Genomic DNA, 22810 nt, shown 5'->3' with positions numbered 1-22810 from the left:
GATTGAAAAGGGCTGTTTGTGGACGACGTGACCCACCAACCACCTGTGGGATCTACGCGTATACGCCGTTGAGGAGTGGGACAATCTGGACCAACAGTGCCTTGATGAATTTGTGGATAGTATGCCACGACGAATACAGGCATGCATCAATGCAAGAGGACATGCTACTGGGTATTAGAGGTACCGGTATGTACAGCAGTATGGACCACCAACTCTGAAGGTCTCGCTGTATGGTGGTACAGCATGCAATGTGTGGTTTGTAAACGTGACTACAGATATTCGGATTTAGGTTACGACATTTTCGATATGCTTGCTATCATTGGCGATGATGTGGCGCAGACGAATAGCGAAATTCTGCATGACATGTTGAAGTGTCGGAACATCGATGATGTCGATGACCTCCTGAATGGCTTTCTTTCAGCTCAGCAATGGCTTTGGGGTTATTGCTGTACACCTTGTCTTTAATATAGCCCCACAAAGAGCAGTCGCATGTGTTCACATCCGGAGAATAAAGCGGCCAATCGAGGCTGAGGCCAGTGGCCTCTGGGTTCCACAGAGCCAGAATGTGATCCCCAGAGTGCACATCCGGGACATCAAACACTCTCCTGCTTCGATAGGGTCGAGTTGCGTCTTGCATGAACCACACCTTGTCTAAATCAGGGTCATTTTGGATGATGGGGATGAAATCATCTTCCAAAACCTTCATGTACCGTTCGGTAGTCACCATGCCATCATGCAATATCGCACCAATTGTTCCGTGTCTGGATATTGCACACCATGCAGAAGAGAAAAGGGTGAAGAGACTTCTCGATCGCGAAATGCCGATTCTCAGTGTCCCAAATGCGTCAAGATTGCTTATTGACGAACCTATCCAAATGGAAGTGGGCTTCGTCGCTAAACAAACGATACATGCCATACTAATTCCCATCATTCCCCGCGCAATTTGAACGATCTAACGAAAACTGTTCGTAAGTTACGACGATTTTATTTCCTATAGTTCAATAACTGTCACCCTATATTTGCAGACTTGTGTAATCAGTCCCGCTGAGAAAACCTGCGAGATTAGATGACACATTTTTCAGCTTAAAAGCCGAACAGGGGCATTATAAACTCTACGCTGAAACGGATTCATTAAGCACCGATTCTATAGCTCATTCACTCACAAAAAATTTCATTTTCCACAAAAGAAGTATTTACCGCTAATAATAAAACTGGGGTGGTGAAACGTCTCTGGATAACATCGTAACTAAAGTAGTATTTTCCTAACAAAGGAATATCATGGCATTTGAAAGTTTTTGCAGGTTTATAAATTTTTCTTGATTACTGACTACGTTTGAGCAGAATGATATTTACGTGTAGCGGTCGTCCACTGGTGAGAGTTGTAACAGCTTTTAGACCTTTCAGTTTTCGCGAGACTTGAGTCATTCCGCCCACACAGCATGTGTGGCCGCGGGTCTCCCTGGGGGTATTTAAATCCGGAGGCCGAGCTCTGCCAACAAGTAGGTGAGTCACTTTCCTCTCGCACCTGAAGCAGCAGCCCGCGCTCTGCTCCGCTCGCTAGGAGCAGGCAACCACTCCGTAACTACGTGTGTACCCTGCTCAACAGTCATCAGTCCCAGCAAAACTGCTACACCCGTGTCCTGGAAATCAACACATCTTGGTCACGTGGGAGGCACGTGACGCAGTCCGCTAAAAGTATGTGAGTTAATAACTTGGTGCAAGGGGCTAAGTAAACTGAAACAGCAATTAGCTAGCTTCCAGTCGAGAGAACTAATAACCATATATATGGTGGTCCATTGATCGTGACCGGGCCAAATATCTCACGAAATATGCGTCAAACGAAGAAACTATAAAGAACGAAACTTGTCTAGCTTGAAGGGGGAAACCAGATGGCGCTATGGTTGGCCCGCTAGATGGCGCTGCCGTAGCTCAAACGGAAATCAACTGCGTTTTTTTTTAAATTAGGAACTCACATTTTTTATTACATATTCGATAGTCCAGGGTCGCGACCTTCCTACAGACAACAGCGCCATCTGCAGAAGGCCTGGCAGAGCTTCCGAATTTATCTACAACGGGCGTTCAAAAAGAAACGAGCCGGAGTCTGGAATGCGCAAAACCGGTGACAGGAGGGTAATATCATGGCGTGTGGAACGATGTGTGGTTCCGACCAGAGCATTGAAGTTGACACCTGTCGCTAGATGGCACGCGTGCACTTCACGTGACTATACAGAGCTAGCAGCGGCATGCATCAATCGTCCAACGCTGCCAGTCGCATTGCAAACAGTGACATGGAGGAGTCAAAAGATGCGCAGAGAGATGTTGTTTGTTCCTCCTACTCCTTCCGCTGTCAGAAAACGAACATTCATGGACTAATGTCACAAATGTGCGGCGAACACTGCATGTCCCTTGCAAGGGTCAAGGCGTGGCACAAGCACTTCAGGGAAGGACGTGTGTCGTTAGCCGATAATGCACGGTACGGAGCACCACACTGCATTACCGATGACATCGTCCAGCTGGTGGATGCACTCATTACCCAGGAACGCCGAGTGACAGTGAAAACTATAGCCTCCGTGGTCTGATTCAGCGTCGGAAGTGTTTACACCATCATGAAGGAACGACTGCACATGCGCAAAGTGTATGTCCAATGGGTGCCCCACAGTCTTCCACCACACCAGGAAGCATGTCGAATGGCCCACTGTCTTGCTCATCTGCAGTGCTATGCTCGGGAAGGGAATGCGTTCCTGGCACGTGTGTGGCTGGAGATGAGTCATGGTGTCATCACTTCGAACCACAATCAAAACGACAAGGTCTCCAGTGGAAGCATCCAGGGTACCCAGCACCAAAAAAAGCCAAGGCCATCAACACGAGTGCAGGACAGGTTATGCTACTGTGTTACATCTCCACATATATCCATCTCCCTGCCCACAGTCCGTACAAACGATAGGTACATACACATTACTTCAGTGGCGTCACTTACTATTGCGTTGGGGGGAGGGGGGGGCATATAAGCCTTCTGTATCTTTTCTACACTAAGGTGCTCCAGTGCTCTTTTAAGACGGTGGATAGCATTATTAGTACATAAAATGGAGCATCCAAATCATGGTAATTGAACAATTTCTGTATGTACCTCGACCTGGAAGATTTCAGCAAAACAATAACATTTCAAAATGGAAAGAAATGCACATTAAAATTTCCAGAGACTAGAATATCTTATTACGTATGTAGTGACAGGAAAATTCGCGAAACCTATAACGCGAAAAATTAAAGCGAAATTAGCAGTTTTTAGCAAAAAACGGGAAATCTGCGATTTTTACGAGATTTTGCAAAATTTGTAATTTTACCGTACCGGTATAAAAGTGTTGTAAATCTGAGGAGGCCAGATTACTAGTATCCGTAACTGATCGATATCGAATGTTAAAATTGTATTTTAACTTCTCATCTCGTCGTGTATAACCTTAAACATACATTTCATTTTCGGCGTAACGAAGTTTATTGCGACGACCAGAATAGCACTGAAATTGTGAAGAAAACATTGAATTTGGCAAAAACCACCGAATTTGACAAAAAAGTAACAAGAAATTTGCCAAATACGGAACATCGAATTTGGCAAAAACGATACTGAATTTAACAACACCGACTTTGGCAAAAAATAACAGAATGCGACACAAAGTAACACAGAAAAACACCGAATTGGGCCAAATAATCACCGAATTTAGCAATAACAGCGAAGTTGGAGAAAAATAGCTCCGAATTTTAGGAAAAGGAACACCGAACTTGCCTAAAAGTAACACTGAATTTGACAAAAAATGTCACCAAATCTGACGAAAACGGACGACAAATTTGGAAAAAATTAATATCGGTTTTGGCAAGACAACACCGAACTTGACAAAAAAATTACAGAGAATATGGCAAAAAATAACATAATTTGGCAAAAAAAAAAACACAATTTGGCAAAAAACAACAAGTATCTGGCAAAAACAGCCGCGAATTTTGCAAAAAATAACACCTAGTTTGTCCGTAAAATAAAACTGTTTTTCCTGTCCCTATTCATATGTCGTATTTCGCCGATCTATAAGCAATCACTAGGGAAATGTAAGTAAGTAATAAATGCAGTAGGGTATTCAAGAAGCTCTATTTAGATATAGGAAAAGAAAAGTTATTGTGTTCCGTTCTAGCTGTACAGTAAATGATGCTTTTGACTGCCGTCGGAAGGGAGAAACTCTTCACTGCACTCTCCAATGAGATGAGAGAAGCTATTTGTCCATCAGGACACGAAGTGACGAGCTAATACACTCCTGGAAATGGAAAAAAGAACACATTGACACCGGTGTGTCAGACCCACCATACTTGCTCCGGACACTGCGAGAGGGCTGTACAAGCAATGATCACACGCACGGCACAGCGGACACACCAGGAACCGCGGTGTTGGCCGTCGAATGGCGCTAGCTGCGCAGCATTTGTGCACCGCCGCCGTCACTGTCAGCCAGTTTGCCGTGGCATACGCAGCTCCATCGCAGTCTTTAACACTGGTAGCATGCCGCGACAGCGTGGACGTGAACCGTATGTGCAGTTGACGGACTTTGAGCGAGGGCGTATAGTGGGCATGCGGGAGGCCGGGTGGACGTACCGCCGAATTGCTCAACACGTGGGGCGTTGTCGCCAGTGGTCGGCGGAAGGTGCATGTGCCCGTCGACCTGGGACCGGACCGCAGCGACGCACGGATGCACGCCAAGACCGTAGGATCCTACGCAGTGCCGCAGGGGACCGCACCGCCACTTCCCAGCAAATTAGGGACACTGTTGCTCCTGGGGTATCGGCGAGGACCATTCGCAACTGTCTCCATGAAGCTGGGCTACGGTCCCGCACACCGTTAGGCCGTCTTCCGCTCACGCCCCAACATCGTGCAGCCCGCCTCCAGTGGTGTCGCGACAGGCGTGAATGGAGGGACGAATGGAGACGTGTCGTCTTCAGCGATGAGAGTCGCTTCTGCCTTGGTGCCAATGATGGTCGTATGCGTGTTTGGCGCCGTGCAGGTGAGCGCCACAATCAGGACTGCATACGACCGAGGCACACAGGGCCAACACCCGGCATCATGGTGTGGGGAGCGATCTCCTACACTGGCCGTACACCACTGGTGATCGTCGAGGGGACACTGAATAGTGCACGGTACATCCAAACCGTCATCGAACCCATCGTTCTACCATTCCTAGACCGGCAAGGGAACTTGCTGTTCCAACAGGACAATGCACGTCCGCATGTATCCCGTGCCACCCAACGTGCTCTAGAAGGTGTAGGTCAACTACTCTGGCCAGCAAGATCTCCGGATCCGTCCCCCATTGAGCATGTTTGGGACTGGATGAAGCGTCGTCTCACGCGGTCTGCACGTCCAGCACGAACGCTGGTCCAACTGAGGCGCCAGGTGGAAATGGCATGGCAAGCCGTTCCACAGGACTACATCCAGCATCTCTACGATCGTCTCCATGGGAGAATAGCAGCCTGCATTGCTGCGAAAGGTGGATATACACTGTACTAGTGCCGACATTGTGCATGCTCTGTTGCCTGTGTCTATGTGCCTGTGGTTCTGTCAGTGTGATCATGTGATGTATCTGACCCCAGGAATGTGTCAATAAAGTTTCCCCTTCCTGCGCCAATGAATTCACGGTGTTCTTATTTCAATTTCCAGGAGTGTATAATGGGTTACTGACAAAGTCCACTGTGGAGTTTATTTTCCTGTGTGGGCACAGTTAAACGGGCGTACTGAACAAACAGTAAACTTCCAGAGTTTGGACAGCGCCTACTGGCTGCCTCACTCTGCTCTGAATTCGGCGCGGAACACACTGTCCTGTTTAAGTTCATGAATTATGTAGTTACATGGCGCATTTCCTCTACTATGGTAAGGCAACGCGTAACAAAGTAATTTTGCATAATCGCTGGATGCTTCAGATACATTTTGTACTCATAAATGTGTCTGCGCAAAAGTTCAGACCTATTACAAAAGTATCCTCCGCAATTAGCGCCAAACACATGTGTTTGAGAAGGCGACATGGAGGAAGATGATAAAAACAGAGGGGAGAAGACATAAGTCTTAGTATATCCCATCGACATGGAGATCGTTAGAGAAAACCACTACCTTAGCTGGGACAGGATGAGTATAGACTTCCCCCGAGGATTGTTAAAAAAAAAACAGTATTCCCTTGAAGGGAACAATTTCCACCCATCATGCCTGAGCAAAGCCCATTGAAGGAAATATGAAGATATTTTTTTTTCGTGGAACGCTATTGAAGAAGCTTAGGGAATCAACACTTTCAACAGACTGCACAAATATTTTACGGTCTTGACTGCTCCACTGCTCATTTCGCATAGGGACCTTGAGAGCGATGTAAGAGCGATTAAAAGTTGGACAGAGACATAGAGGCAATAATTTTTCCCTCGCATCATTTGGCGGTGGAACAGGAAAGAGAACGACTAGCTATGATACAACATACACTCTACCATGCACTGTGCAGCGGTTCGCGGAGTATATGTAGCTGTAGACATAATCTCACGTGGTACATTAACAAGCTCTATATCACTTTATTCCTCTAATTATAGTGACACTGAATGGCGTTAAAAAGATCCGTCATTCTGTTGTATAGAATGGTACTCATTCTCCGGCGGACGATCAACGAAAATATCTTGAAACGCTTATGAAAGATCAGATGTGTTCGGTATACGGACGGGAAAAAATGAAGATTAGGTTTTAACATACAGTCGACAGCGAGGTCATTACAGACTTATCAAAAGTTGGCCTTGGACAAGGATGATTAAGAAAATCGTTAGTTTCCTTAGTAAAGAAACCATCTGGGCATTTGCCTCAGAGGAGAGAAGAAAACCACAGAAAAGCTAAAATTGAATGGCCGGGCGGGGATCTCAACTACCGTCCTTCCGGATGTGAGTAAAACAAAGATAAATTCAGAATAGTGTGTTTTTTTTTTTTTTACTTCCCAATGCAGTGTCTACGACTTACACAGGCGGCATATAATGCGTACAGCGTGGCGCGGTGGGCATATGCGTACCTACAAATTTAGAGGTCTGTGGTTAAAGCCCATTTAGTCCTAGGATTTTTGTGAGATATCTGTTCTATCACCTCTGGAAATTATTCTTTAATGTGAAAAACGCCAAGTTTACGTTAAAATGCAGGTCACTATAGTGACATGTCCTTCACCGATCACTGTGTGATATCTATTCATTTCAGGGCCAGCATTTTTTTTCCATTTTTACGTTAGTCGTCTGTTGGACTGTAGGCGTGTGGAAGAGAGAGGCTTCGCACCGGGCTGAGAGTCCTTTTCTAGCTTCTGAGGAGCTCATCAGCAGATCTTTTGAGTCAAGCCTCCATGGGGGGGGGGGGTGGGGGGGGTGGCCGAGATTTTGTCATCAGTTCTGAACGCCCCACACCAGCCTTCTGTCTACTGGCGAGCGGCGGCATTGGGGCCGTCAGTTGGCGTACCAAAATCAGACTACTCTGTGCTGGAGTCTTGAGGACAGCTGCCCTGGCACCAGCAGAACGTTGGAGCGGTACCTCTGTTTCGCTCCAAAATCATGACTCACCCAACGAGGTTCCGTCGGTTCCACTACTGTCTTCCTTATCCAGTTATAACGAAGACACTTTTCAGCATATTTGTCCTTTGCCCGACACCGGATTTCACATCCGTATTTTACGTGTACAAGACCCTCGGAAACAGATGAAGGTATCAAGAAAATTTTCAAGGTTGTTCGACATTTGGGTCCTAGTAACATACCGTAAAAATTTCTGTCATTTGCTGTGTATAGCCGCCTTCGAATCCATTGCTCGGTTTGGGTACGAAAAATGGTAAAAACACTTTTGGAGGGATTTCTAAGAAACCGCCGATGAACTAATAACGATTTTGAAAACTGAAAGATGGCACTTCTAGATAAAAGCATAGAGAATATACAGTTAAAGTTTGAGCAATTTTCTGAGGTTATTTAGTAGTTAGATTTCACCTCATATCGAATCTTATGTGCGAGTTTTACGTGTAGAAGTAGGGTAAATTTGAACCTCTGTATCTCGGAATCCGGTAAAGATATCAAGAAAATGTTCGAGGTTGTTCGAGATCGGTATCTTAGAAATATATCGTAAAAATTTCAGTCATTTGCTGTGCATAGCCGTCTTGGAAGCCGTGACTCGATATTGGTACGAAAAAATGGTAAAAATTTTTTTTTCTTGGGAGGGGGGGGGTGTTTCTAAGTAAACGCCTCTGAACTAATGGTGCCTCCATAAGCCCCTTAAGACCCACCGCTGCCCATGTCAAATACAAAAAGAACCAACCGATTTCCTCCATTAGCCTAAGCAGGACAAGTGTGTGATATTCATACTTCGATCCTGTGCTACAGGATAATGAAACTTAGACGATCTTTCTGTTGGGTATATACGCGTGCCGATTACAACAATTATTTTTATGTTATGTGGCACTGAATATTCAGTGGATCAATGTTTTCCGTTTTTTCTCATCGCGCGTTCGCACCTGCCCGTATGCGGGGGCGTGCAACGGCCGCACTGGATGCCCTGGGCCGTTCCAGTCGTTATAACTGGCGTCGCGTATTTTTACCGCGCGGGCTGGAGGCGAGGCGGCGATTGTGTACCACGTGTACCTGCCCACGTCGGCACCGCCAGCGGGAAATGGCACTTGTTTGAAAGGCGAGCGCCTCACGGACCGCCTGGTAAAACGTCTGCCGACTTTCTTAAGTTACGTGGTGCACACGAGTATCTTCTGTTCTGAGTTGTCTGATACGCACAGTTTATGTGCGGGGAGAGATGGGTGAAGACGAAAGGTGCAGCTCCATCAAGATCCCCTATCGTTGGATACCGTCTCTGAACTACAGTACTGCAATCATCTTCATCCCGCATGTCAATGTCGTATTAATACACAGCCAAAGCAAAGTAGCCACTGATAAGCTCAACAGCGACTTAATTTGCTTGTTCCTGATGCAAATAAAATGTCATTGCTCTCATTGGATCTGAGAATCAGCTTCTAACGGGGAAAACTACCAAAGGGTGGCGCCCGCCCGGTTGGCTCTGCGGTCTAAAGCACGGCTTTCCGGGCGGAAAGGAGCGCCGGTCCCCGTCACGATTCCGGCCGGCGGATTTGTGACGAGGTCCGGTGAACCGGCCAGTCTGTGGATGTCTTTAGGCGGCTTTCCATCTGCCTCGGCGAATGCGGGCTGGTTCCCTTTATTCCGCCTCAGTTACACTATGTCGACGATTGCTGCTCAAACAAGTTCTCCACGTACGCGGACACCACCATTACTCTACCACGCAAACAGATGGGTTACACTCGTCTGGTGTGAGACGTTCCCTGGGGGGATCCACCGGGGGTCGAACCGCACAATAACCCTGGGTTCGGAGTGGGGCGGCGGAGGGGTGAAGTGGACTGCGGTAGTCGTCGTGACGTTGCGGACCACTGCGGCTGCGGCGGGTGCGGAGCCTCTCCGTCGTTTCTAGGTCCCCGGTTACAATACAATACTAAAGGGTGGCAGTTTTGTTTCATCACTGAAAAAAAGAGTGAGGTGTCACCGCCAGACACCACACTTGCTAGGTGGTAGCATTTAAATCGGCCGCGGTCCATTAGTATACGCCGGACCCGCGTGTCGCCACTGTCAGTGATAGCAGACCGAGCGCCAACACACGGCAGGTCTAGAGAGACGTCCTGGCACTCGCCCCAGTTGTACAGCCGATTTTGCCTGAGATGGATTACTGACAAATACGCTCTCATTTACCGAGACGATAGTTAGCATAGCCTTCAGCTACATTTGCTACGACCTAGCAAGGCGCCGTATTCAATTGATATTGAGATTCTATTAATGTATCATCAAGAGCGATGTTCCACAAAAGTGGGATAAAGTTAAGTATTCCAGAAGCTACGTACTTTTCTTTATAGCATTCATTACGTATCCTGTTTCAGACCTCACGCCAGCCTGCGTGAGTTTTAAGCGCGTGCCTTTCGGCTTCCTCTCATTGTGTCTAGGCTGTCTTGTCTAGACACAACAAAGAGTCCTTGAGATTTCCAGGTTTTTTGGATTGAAATTCCACATTTCCCTGAAACAATGTTTGCTGTATGTCAGAATTATACGAACATATTACAGTGGCTTATTTGACTCAGAAAGAGGGCTGTCAATAAAATATCGATATTTATAGACGACTCCCTTTTTGCCAATATATCGATAATTCTATATCGACTTGGCAATATCGAGTGCCGGTATTGTTATTTAATATTATATTTTTTTCGCAATTTTTGGTAAATATCGTATTCTTTAAAAAACCGTTCCTCAAAATAATGAACAAAAATCTAAATGACAAGATTGTTGTGAGGGGAAATGCTGACGTAATCGGCGCTCGGTACTACCAACAGAAACCGCAATGTTTATCTTCACCATTCGATTTTGACACTACAACGGCTAGGTCGCTGGCGTTGGCACAAATAAGAAATAGGGAAGTCCATATGAAGTGTTCCGGACAAATCCGAAATGTGACGAAACCGAACGTCGGACCCATCGGACACCTTTCATTGCGCCACTTACATGCAGTTACCATTGTTACCAAAGTGGTTATCGGTAAGCGTGAACGTGCATTTTTTCCTCTCAGTTCTTGCTCTAAGTGGATAAGCAGGCTGGTAGTCTGTTGATGTAAGGAATAATAAAATTAAAGAAATGTAATAAAATTAAAGAAATGTAATAAAGAATAATAAAACAATATTTAAATATACAGCTCTAAAACAATTAGTATATTCACAGTGTGCAGTCGATATCTTTATAGCCTGTATATCGACATGTTCTCCATCGATATATCGGTGTACCTATATTTCTATTCGATATATCGAGGACTGATAATGATGCTTTTTAAATATCGATCTATCAGGTTCCCGATATTTTTATAAGTATCAAAAGTCCTACTCAGTAGTATGTGTCACGACGAGCACGTGGGTACACAGAATGTTTCATAACGGTCAGAACTGTTGCTAGGCGATGTTAAAAAACGGCTCTGAGCACTATGGGACTGAACATCAGAGGTCATCAGTCCCCTAGAACTTAGAAATACTTAAACCTAACTAACCTAAGGGCATCCCACACATCCATGCCCGAGGCAGGATTCGAACCTGCGACCATAGTGGTCGCGCGGTTCCAGACTGAAGCGCCTAGAACCGCTCGGCCACACGGGCCGGCGGCGAGGTTAAAGAAGTGCTCTGCTGAGCTTATCGCGGGATTCCAGCACCTTGTCAATGGAATAACTGTGCGTCGTGTACAGAATATATGCGACTTACCTAACAATCCGTTAGCGAACTGAAGACAGGAAGATAAAGTAAAATAATTGAACTTACGGCGGAATATTTAAGGGAAAAGCGCCAACTAAAACCGTGGCGAGAGAAAGCTTAGCAGCGCGAATGGGAAACCAGTGTGAAGTTTAAGCCTTTTTCCCCGACGTCGGGATCGGTTGAAAATACGTCGTGCCAACCGCTGTCAAGGCACTGTACACTTAACAGGACCGCTACCGAATGCCTTGCTCAGGGAACAGTGTGTTCCTGTTGGGACGAGGAAGCCATGATCATATACTTCTACAATGACATTACACATGCGGATCCGCCAAACAAATTTCCAAGATGACTATATGTACAAGTCCGTAAGAGATCTAGACGTATGGGAAGACCTGAACAGAGCTGCTGACGCTACAACAAGTAAACTATACACCGAATACAAAGGAAACAAATCCGAACAGGCGGTCGAAGTAGGCACGAGCCGCCGCAGAATAGAACGAAAACTGACTCAGACAAGGACAGTTTACGGTTAACACTCGGATGCTGGCACTGGATCGCACAGATCCACAAGGTAGTGTTTCTGTGCCTATGTCTCAACGCCTGCGGTGTTGTACGAGGGTTGTCGAGAAAGTAAGTTCCGGTTGGTCGCGAAATGGAAACCACTGGGAAAGCCCGGTAAAGCTTGACACAGATGCGTTGGGCAGTGTCTCTAGTATGTCCGTCGATCGTGTCGCGTCGCTCTTTTCAGTTTTGGGTGAACAGAGAGCACGTAAAGATGCGTAGCGAATAGCGTCTCCGGCCAAGTATGAGGGCCTGGTTAGAGATTTCGCCTGTGTCATGCAGCCCACATAACACAACCGCCGAGTAGTTCCTTCTTCGTGCCAATTCTCGGTCTCACACTGCAGGGGCAATGAAGACACTCCTGCAGCATTTCCGTTGAGAATTGTTTGATCACCCACAATACAGTCGGTAATTGGCTGCCCATGAGTTTCATCTCTGTTCACAAGAACCGCCGGCTATGAAGACAAAATGTTTCCACAGACAACGAGCTGCAGACCAGTGCAGACAACTGGTCGAAAGCACAGGCGGGTGCTTTCTATGTCGAGGATATTGGGAAGTTGATACAACACTACGACAAAACTCGACGTTGGAACCGCGACTATGTAGAGAAGTAGGTGGAAGGTGCACCCAACTGTTGCAAATAAAACGTTTCTGGTTTTCACTGTGGTTTCCATTTCGCGACAGATCGAAACTTACTTTCTGGACAATCCTCGTATACCCCCTCTCGTCTATTCCCCTAAGTTGGGCATTCGCAACAGGCAATAATGTGTTTACTTCTGCAAGAGCAACACCTTAGCTACACAGGAGCGATGGATCGCACAGATACCATGCCAGCATCCCTGTAAGTATTCTTGATTGTTAAGACCGTAGCTAAATAGTAGGATATAATAAACATGTCTTTTGTACAACTCATAAAAATGTAATGCAAAAAATGATCCATTTATTTACATAAGTGATGGATCATAAATAAAGACACACACTAATGTAATGTACGGTTTTTATCAACAATTCAGTGTCATAAAGTTTTGCCGTCCCTAGATATTTCTTCGTTACCGGCGTCGGACACGATTCCGTGCCATGCCGAGAGAGCGTCAAGTATATGAGAAATCTTCGCAGGAACACGCTTGGAATGTTGTTACTGGAATATTGTGCTAATAGAGTTTGACAGCAAAGACACTGTTCACACTTCGGTCATTGTTGACTTTAAGGTTGACTGAGAGAAAGTTGGCAACAACTACTTTGCACTGAAATGAGCTAAACAGAACTAAAGACAGAATATTCAATGCTACAAAACATGCATGTTCAAATACGATTCGGTATTTACAATTTTTATAAAATGAAAAAAAAAACACCTTTGACTTTCTTTTTTTTTTTTTTTTTTTTTTGGTTTTAGGGCGCAAAACTGCTATGGTCATTAGCGCCCGGTCCATGATTTAGGAAACAGTAAAAAACCGAAAATGGAAACCAGCAGCAATGGGAACGAAAGTCATAAAATTGGAGAAACTAAAAGCAGAAGGAAGGCTTAAAAATCCACTACAGAAAGGGGTTGGTTGTCCCCAAAAAAAGCTTCAAATGACTGACGTAATTTCACTGGCACTAATAAACTCGAGAACGCGATCGGCTGAGCGCGTGTCATCTGCTAAAATCGACGAGAGATCAGGCGATAGCTGTAGACGGGAGCGTAACGGATTAAAATAGGGGCACTCAATTAAAAGGTGTCTTACCGTCCACAGCTGAGAGCAGTGGGGACAGAGTGGGGGAGGATCGCCGCTTAAAAGATGTCGATGGCTAAAAAGACAGTGTCCTATCCGGAGTCGAGTTAAAATTACCTCCTCCCGACGACGCGTTCGGGAGTAAGAGGTCCAAGCACAAGGAAGAGCTTTCACGTCCCGCAATTTATTATGGGGAAGTGTCGGCCAATGCGCGTGCCATAAATGAACAACACGACGACATAAAACGCTCCGTAGATCGGCGAAGGGAACCGATTGAATAGATGGCCGAAGAAGAGAGACTGCAGCCTTGGCTGCAATATCGGCCGCCTCATTTCCACAGATACCAACGTGTCCCGAGAGCCAGAGGAACGCCACCGAGACGCCCCCCAGGTGGAGCAAGCGCAGACAGTCCTGAATCCGGTGCACCAGAGGGTGCACAGGGTAAAGAGCTTGGAGACTGAGGAGAGAGCTGAGAGAATCTGAGCAGATAACGTACTGTATCCGCTGATGGCGGCGGATGTAGTGGACAGCCTGGAGAACAGCGTAAAGCTCCGCAGTATAAACCGAACACTGGTCGGGAAGCCGAAAGTGATTTGGGGTGTCGCCAACAATATAGGCACTCCCTACACCTAACGATGTTTTCGAGCCGTCGGTGAAAACAAATGTGGCTTCCGTCATTTGTGCACATAGAGCAGCAAATGCCCGGCGATAAACAAGTGAAGGGGTACCATCCTTGGGAAATCGACAAAGGTCACGGAGCAGGCAGATCCGGGGACGGAGCCAAGGCGGTGCTGTACCCCAAGTTGTCAAGAAGGTTTTAGGAAAGCGGAAGGAAAGAGAATGGAGCAGTTGACGGAAGCGGACTCCCGGTGGTAGTAGGGAGGAGGGGCGGCCTGCATACCGTACATCAAAGGAGGCGTCGAAAAAAATGTCATGGGCTGGATTAGCAGGCATGGAAGACAGATGGCTAGCATAACGACTAAGAAGGACTGCTCGCCGATTGGACAGCGGAGGTTCAGCAGTCTCAGCATAAAGGCTTTCCACAGGGACCTTTGACTTTGTGTGAGTTACGAAGTCACAGCTACATGGCAAATTCTGACTCGCACGCTACACTTTGTCGCACTCAGAACAGTGCAGTGGGAAGCAGACCTGGAGCCCGAGCACCCACGGGCAGGAACGAAGATTTCCGATGCCGGCGAGCGCGACGGAGGTAGCCGCGATCGAGCAACACACTTTGCAACAATGCAGTGCACTTCGTCACCTTTCCTCGCACGATTTCTCTACTGATTATCTCCGAAGCAAAATCTCAGTGTGATTTGAAACGAAATGACTCCATCAACGAACAGTTGAGCACCTCTTCTCCGAGTCTTTCAGAATTACCTGGTATTTCCATTCCTATTCGAGCAAATTGAATTTCTCTCAGAACTTCAGACTTTTCCAGGTTTTCCGGAAAACACACCACCCCGTGGTTCTTACTCTGTACTGAAAAACATGATGTTCAAAAAAATGGCTCTGAGCACTATGGAACTTAACAGCTGAGGTCATCAGTCCCCTAGACTTACTTAAACCTAACTAACCTAAGGACATCACACACCCGAGGCAGGATTCGAACCTGCGACCGTAGCGGTCGCGCGGCTAAACTTGATGTATTTTGCCATTTTTCTCGCACTGTTGCTAGAAGTGAAAGTCAGACTAAAAACGTAAGACCGAATGCTGTGCTTTAGTATTAGCATGGAATTTACCAAACTGAGGCACATGGTTATCAGACTGGGAAAAACTGAAGTGGGAGTTTTTTTCTTAGAATGACATGCAAATTGTGCTAGCCTATAGTTTGTATAAGAGTAAGAGCATAACTTCGTCACGTTTTGCACCTTCTTGGAATCATCACCATCCCTCCGCCACATTTTTACTGCAGGTACTGGAAAGCACCCTACATTGGTGGCATTATAATTCATACCTACCAGCTACGAATACATCTGTTGCAGTGAAGAATTTAATACTCAGCAAACCCTGTAAACATATACATTACCACAGTAACAGTTGAAAGTATTTATCAGAGAGACTCGCCGAACAATGACGCTGAAACTGTCTTCCAACGAGAGCTATCTTAGCAGCTGGAGGGATAGGAAAAACAGCCCAAATTTTTTCTCCTATGGGTCAGAACGAAAACAGTGAAGATATTTGAAGGGAGCTGACAGTATTTGTAGCCCACTAGCACAAGGAGTCTGCAGACATCATAGATACCATGCGTTATTTAAAAATGAAGTGCTACTGAATAGTAACATTTTTCCAAGTGTGTGTTTCTTGTAGCAGTGGAAATGAAGGAATTACTCAGCAACAACGGAAGTTGTTAACGAATAATTTGTTTGGCAAAGTGAACCCAAACTGCTCAGTCATATGGAGGGAGATACCTGGGAAAAGTTTTGCAGAACGTTCGGGAAGAGAGCAGAAACAGAGAGATAGTCTGAAATACTTTGCAGCAAGGCCTGATGTGACAAATTTCGTTACAGTGAAGACTTTAATACTCAATAAACCATGCAAATATTTACATACCTCAGTAACAGTTGCTCAGAGGTCGCTCAATACTAATTTGGGTACATTGATCATCAAAGAATTATTGCCAGTAGATGCCTGACCCAGTTCGTTTCGGTCGCTGCCCTACAATCAGCTGCCAACTCTCCCAGAAGTTATTCTCTTTCCAGGCCACAACTTGGATGTCACGCAATGACTGATGCCGCCTATAGACCTGTAGCTGCCAGCAGACGATACACGCTAAAGCACTGCAGAAATAGTCGATCTGCGATGTTGTCTCAAAGAAGAAGCTAACACCTAGAAAAAGCAACCATGATACATGCAACATTTTTCTTTTTAATCTTAATGTTTGATGGAGAGATTGTATTTCAGAACTAGCTGAGAAAGTCGGCGTTGCGCGGGTTTTTATTTGTAGCTGTGCTTGAGACTTCGCGAGTGGAATTTATTTTTTACTTACGAAGTTTTTTTGTATATCTACACTCCTGGAAATTGAAATAAGAACACCGTGAATTCATTGTCCCAGGAAGGGGAAACTTTATTGACACATTCCTGGGTTCAGATACATCACATGATCACACTGACAGAACCACAGGCACATAGACACAGGCAACAGAGCATGCACAATGTCGGCACTAGTACAGTGTATATCCACCTTTCGCAGCAATGCAGGCTGCTATTCTCCCATGGAGACGATCGTAGAGATGCTGGATGTAGTCCTGTGGAACGGCTTGCCATGCCATTTCCACCTGGCGCCTCAGTTGGACCAGCGTTCGTGCTGGACGTGCAGACCGCGTGAGACGACGCTTCATCCAGTCCCAAACATGCTCAATGGGGGACAGATCCGGAGATCTTGCTGGCCAGGGTAGTTGACTTACACCTTCTAGAGCACGTTGGGTGGCACGGGATACATGCGGACGTGCATTGTCCTGTTGGAACAGCAAGTTCCCTTGCCGGTCTAGGAATGGTAGAACGATGGGTTCGATGACGGTTTGGATGTACCGTGCACTGTTCAGTGTCCCCTCGACGATGACCAGTGGTGTACGGCCAGTGTAGGAGATCGCTCCCCACACCATGATGCCGGGTGTTGGCCCTGTGTGCCTCGGTCGTATGCAGTCCTGATTGTGGCGCTCACCTGCACGGCGCCAAACACACATACGACCATCATTGGCACCAAGGCAGAAGCGACTCTCATCGCTGAAGACGACACGTCTCCATTCGTCCCTCCATTCACGCCTGTCGCGACACCACTGGAGGCGGGCTGCACGATGTTGGGGCGTGAGCGGAAGACGGCCTAACGGTGTGCGGGACCGTAGCCCAGCTTCATGGAGACGGTTGCGAATGGTCCTCGCCGATACCCCAGGAGCAACAGTGTCCCTAATTTGCTGGGAAGTGGCGGTGCGGTCCCCTACGGCACTGCGTAGGATCCTACGGTCTTGGCGTGCATCCTTGCGTCGCTGCGGTCCGGTCCCAGGTCGACGGGCACGTGCACCTTCCACCGACCACTGGCGACAACATCGATGTACTGTGGAGACCTCACGCCCCACGTGTTGAGCAATTCGGCGGTACGTCCACCCGGCCTTCCGCATGCCCACTATACGCCCTCGCTCAAAGTCCGTCAACTGCACATACGGTTCACGTCCACGCTGTCGCGGCATGCTACCAGTGTTAAAGACTGCGATGGAGCTCCGTATGCCACGGCAAACTGGCTGACACTGACGGCGGCGGTGCACAAATGCTGCGCAGCTAGCGCCATTCGACGGCCAACACCGCGGTTCCTGGTGTGTCCGCTGTGCCGTGCGTGTGATCATTGCTTGTACAGCCCTCTCGCAGTGTCCGGAGCAAGTATGGTGGGTCTGACACACCGGTGTCAATGTGTTCTTTTTTCCATTTCCAGGAGTGTATTTTGAAGTAATAAGAATGGGGACATGAAGGAAGAGCTTATTTGCTTCACTAACGCCCGAGAGAGCCGTGTAGAGCGCGCCGTACGAAAAGCAACTAACACTGACGTATACGCTCGCAACAGGCAGCCTCTGGCGTTGTGCATTGTTTATGGTCATGGCATAATTTCACTTGGAACTGTAAGTTTAAAGCGAAATGATCAACTATTAGGAATGTAGAAGATTCGGGGTATGAAAACTTGAGCACTGCGCCACTTTACATCAAAATTTCCGCTTATATACTATTACGTTGGAGAGAAACAACTTTAAGCCTCGGTGAGTGAAAGGTTCTGAGGAGCGAGATATTGCATGATGCTCTCGAGTAGAGCTACATCGCGCCGCACTCTCCGAAGAGCGAGTTAAAGCCCGGTGGTTTTGTGCCACAGCAAGTCTCGCCTTACTACTTCAGTGGATTCTTGAGACAGCTTAGTCTTTTTGCCGTTCTAATGTGTTCGAAACGACTCGACCGTTTTCTAGGCGTTTTTACTCGTGAACAAAACTAAATCAAAATGTAATAAGCAGGCTCCGAAAATACGTCTGTCACTCAAAGAACGAACAGTGGTTCTTTGATGTAGTACGTCGTGATGATTAAACATCTGAAATACTAAGTTGGGCGGACGATTTTAGATAAAACATTAAAATACGTTTGTTTCTTCTAGATTCGATTTCGATTAAATGAAGTTTGTATGTTACCATGAAAATTCCTCAAGTAGGTTTGGAGATCAGAATGTCAGACAAACAATGAGAGACTATGGATTTAGATAAAACTCTAAATTGCGAATTTTTTCGTGATCCGATTTTGGTGAAATAAAGCCTGTATGTTGCTCCAACATACATTGAAATTACCTGTGAAAACCCCATGACGGGTTAAGGATTATTATGCTAAAGGGGCTGAGCGGCATTTTTGCATAAACTGTGTTTTCTACTTTGTTAGGTGGTAAGTGAACAGAACATCCACATACTAAATAGGCTCTCCCTAATGATGGATGATGTAGGTGTTACGAAGGCCAGCAGATGGCATAGAGGCAACTTCTAAGACTTGTTGATCCTAAAGGGGGTCAGTGCATAATGTGTTACATGAGTTGGCTACACTGGACATAGGGATTATACACGTCCACTTGCTCTCGTCGTTTTGTAGCCTGCCTCTTGCGTGTATTCACTGGCGATACAATGGACACGGAAAGCAACATGAGCAATTCACTTCAAGGAAGTAACAAAAAACTGGTAAATCTAAAAGGAAGCGTGAGCAGAAACGAGGAAGCATTTTGTTCCTGATAATGTAATGAACACCACAGCAACTGTGTGTGTGTGTGTGTGTGTGTGTGAAGGGTAAGTGGACCAAAACAGAATATTTTGTAGACACAAAGGTAATTATGACGTACTTATGCCCGCCCGGTTGGCCGTACGGTCTAACGCACGGCTTTCCGGGCAGTCCCCGGCACGAATCCGCCCGGCGGATTTGTGTCGAGGTCCGGTGAGCCGGCCAGTCTGTGGATGGTTTTTAGGTGGTTTTCCATCTGCCTCGGCAAATGCGGGCTGGTTCCCTTTATTCCGCCTCAGTTACACTATGTCGGCGATTGCTGCCCAAACAAGTTTTCCACGTACGCGTACACTACCATTACTTTACCACCAAAACATAGGAGTTACACTCGACTGGTGTGAGACGTTCCCTGAGGGGTCCACCGGGGGCCGAACCGGACAATAACCCTGGGTTCGGTGTGGGGCGGCGGAGGGGTGAAGTGGACTGCTGTAGACGTGGGGTTGCGGACCACTGCGGCTGCGGCGGGGACGGAGCCTCTCCGTCGTTTCTAGGTCCCCGGTTAACATAACATGATGTACTTTAATTACATTCCTGCAGCTGGTCCACGTACATATTTCATTTAATACTGTTTATAAATGGGGGACTCAAGCGCAAGTGGTTTACAATTAATAAATGTCTTCAGCATAATATACCCACCATCGCATAAATTAACTTCCAGTGTGGAACTAACATATCGAACTCCACGTAAAATAGCTGCCTTTGTTGTGGCAACCAATAAACTTGATATTTGATCAGTACACAGTCAAAGAATCTTAATGTATCATCCATCATTCAAGCGGTCCCGCAGCAGGACTGTGCCAACAGATAGTGCTAAGTCAAGCCACTTGCCTGTTTGGTCACTTGACACAGAGAAGACGGACGGACACGACGCCACAGACACAGAGAGAGTACTGGCAGACGCAGTGTACCATACGTACCTCTGGCGAGCAGGAAGGCGCGGCAGGAGGGCGACAGAGCTCGGTACACGTCCCTCAGCAGCGGGCTGCCCTTGGCTGCACACCAACACCACATGCTACGTCATCTCTACCACCACCAGCTCACCGAGCACCTCCCTGCACCGCCGTCTTGTGCAGTAGCACACAGGAAGCGGTTCTGCCGTGACTACTACTCTGATGAAAAGTTTCGCGACCGTCACAGATCGATTTCCACTCTGTTCACAACTCCGCTCTGGGTTACTTGACGATAAACTTTGTGCTTGCTCCTTAGCGTTACATAAACATAGAATGTGAGGTGATCTCATGGAGACATGATTTCCTTAAATTTTGTGATATTTGTGTGGTTGCTTGAGGGAAGTACTTTAAAACGCAGCTGTGAGATGTGGTGCTAACTGTTAGTAAGTAAATGCAGGCAAAGAGTTTGTTTAAAATTGTTGCGCACCCTTGGACGGTTTCCATCATCTGGAAGGTGGGGCAGAAGGGTGTTACCTTCGCAAATAGCCAAAGGTGGTTACGTAAAAACAGGAAGATTAAGGTTTAACGTCCCATTGACGACGAGTCTTTAGGGCCGCAGCACAAACTCGGATGTGGCAAGAAAATCTGCCACATTCGTTTCAAAGGAACCCTCGCAGCATTTCCTTTGAGTGACTTATAGAATCATAGAGGGCTAAATTTGAATGACCAGGCTCGGAATTGAAGCGTCATGCACCAAAATGTGCGTTCCTTGTCTCATCATTGTGCTTTCATCCTGAGACGCCGCCAATAAGGATGTTACTGTAACATGAGGTCTTGGGGGAGGCTTAACACTCAGTTGCTTTGCCACTCCGCTTTTTGTAAAATATCCAGGGGATGAGACAGATGAGAGAGCTGAGGGGACAAACGTTTCGCCCCAGCATTCCTAGTTTTGCATACATCAGCCAGTTACGGATACAGAGGGCAAAATGCAGAAAAAAGGGGTGGGGGACTCATTTTGGACCTTCGGAAGTTTGGGGGATTGAGGTAGGAATCTGGGAAATGGCCTAAGAATCCAGTAAACACTGGTATCATTTTCGATCTCGTAGGGGGAGGGGGGGGGGGAGGGAGGCGACAGCATCGCCACGCCATCAAGTGTTCTCCCATTTGATCCAACGCCCGGTAGACGGTGACATTACGTGTCAGAACGTCCGACTCTTCTCGTTCAGGCTTTCGTCCTGGTGGCACTGCAGTGGAAAGTAATCGTTCCATTCGTGGTGAAACTGCAGCTCCAGAGGGTTGTATCGAAATGCAGGAAGGCCAGCAGAGGATCAACGCCCCGTGCAGAGAGAACGAACGTAGCTTACTGCGCATAAATAACGGCAGACACTACTGCTCGATTACAGATTCACTGGAAAAAGGAGCAACCTTTGTCAGGTTGGATTAATGAAGAAGATAGAGAAGAGCCAAAAAAGAGAAAATGTTTCGTCAGTGGTTCTCATAGTATAGTGAGAGCGTCAGAGAGGGAGAGAACGAGAGAGAGAGAGACGTTCATCCAACCCCAAGGCCAGATGCTACAAGAGAGAGAGAGAGGCGTCATGCATTACGGAGTGGTTTATCGCAAACATTCCGAGAGCGTACGTTGCAAGAATAATCAAGTAAAATATTATTTCCTGCCACACGCGTGTTGCGAAAGGAATATGGCGGTGAAGTCAGAGAAATTTGAGGTGAAACGGAGGCATACCAAATCTTTATTCCAGAGCGGATTATTTTCGGATGGAACATGAGATACTGTTAGACAAGGTACTGTTCCATCACATGCTGTATTATGGCTTACATAGTGTGAATGTAGAATGTACGTGTCGTGCTGGATATACGTGACAATCTCGGGACTAAGAAAAGGAAGATTACGGTTTTTGCGTCCCATCGACTAAGAGGTTGTTAGCGATGGAACAGATGCTCTAATTGGGAAAAAACTGAGAAGAAAAGTAGCCTTGCTGTTTCAAAGGAACCATTCTAGCATTCGCATCAGACGGATAAGGGAACTCACGGAAAACATTAACTTGGATGGCCTGGCTCGATGATAATTTAATAAGGAACAATATTCATGTCAGAGTAGATATTTCATCAATTGGTGAATAATATGAATTGGTGCAGTAAAACGTTAGTTTGACGAAAATTCTATGGGTGGACAAAGTAAGAGTCGATCTGTGACAGCATGAGGCATGCGGTGCAGGGAAGGCATTGTAACCAAATACCACGCCAGACAATACCTGTCAGCAAGTAAAGCCAACCACAGTTAATAAAAACAACCAGCACCAGCAGCACTAGCTACAAACCAAATGCACTACAAACTACGATTAATAAGTTAATTATTTACAAAAAACTACACACAAAAAGGCGAGCAATAAATATATATATAATTACAGTGTTTGCTTTGCACACACACACACACACACACACAATTTGGCTGCAGTCAGGCGGCATTTAAAAGTGATATACATACTGTGCGTTAGCAATGAAAAGCACACTGTGCCAAATAATAAAGCTGCTG

The 22810-nt window shown here is 46.5% G+C and overlaps 1 protein-coding gene across 1 annotated transcript in view; it reads right to left on the bottom strand.

Annotated features, from left to right (window-relative positions):
- Positions 1-22810, bottom strand: part of LOC126234476 (serine/arginine repetitive matrix protein 2-like) — an 894711-nt gene that overhangs the window by 251247 nt on the left and 620654 nt on the right. Inside the window, exon 6 of the mRNA XM_049943200.1 lies at positions 20287-20361. Coding sequence (XP_049799157.1) covers positions 20287-20361 — 75 coding nt within the window. The remainder of the gene's footprint in view (positions 1-20286; positions 20362-22810) is intronic.

This window comes from Schistocerca nitens, chromosome 1 (assembly GCF_023898315.1).
Source record: "Schistocerca nitens isolate TAMUIC-IGC-003100 chromosome 1, iqSchNite1.1, whole genome shotgun sequence".
In the NCBI taxonomy this organism is placed as follows: Eukaryota; Metazoa; Arthropoda; class Insecta; order Orthoptera; family Acrididae; genus Schistocerca; species Schistocerca nitens.
Note: the sequence above shows the minus strand (reverse complement) of the source record. Positions and strands in the feature narration are given on the sequence as shown.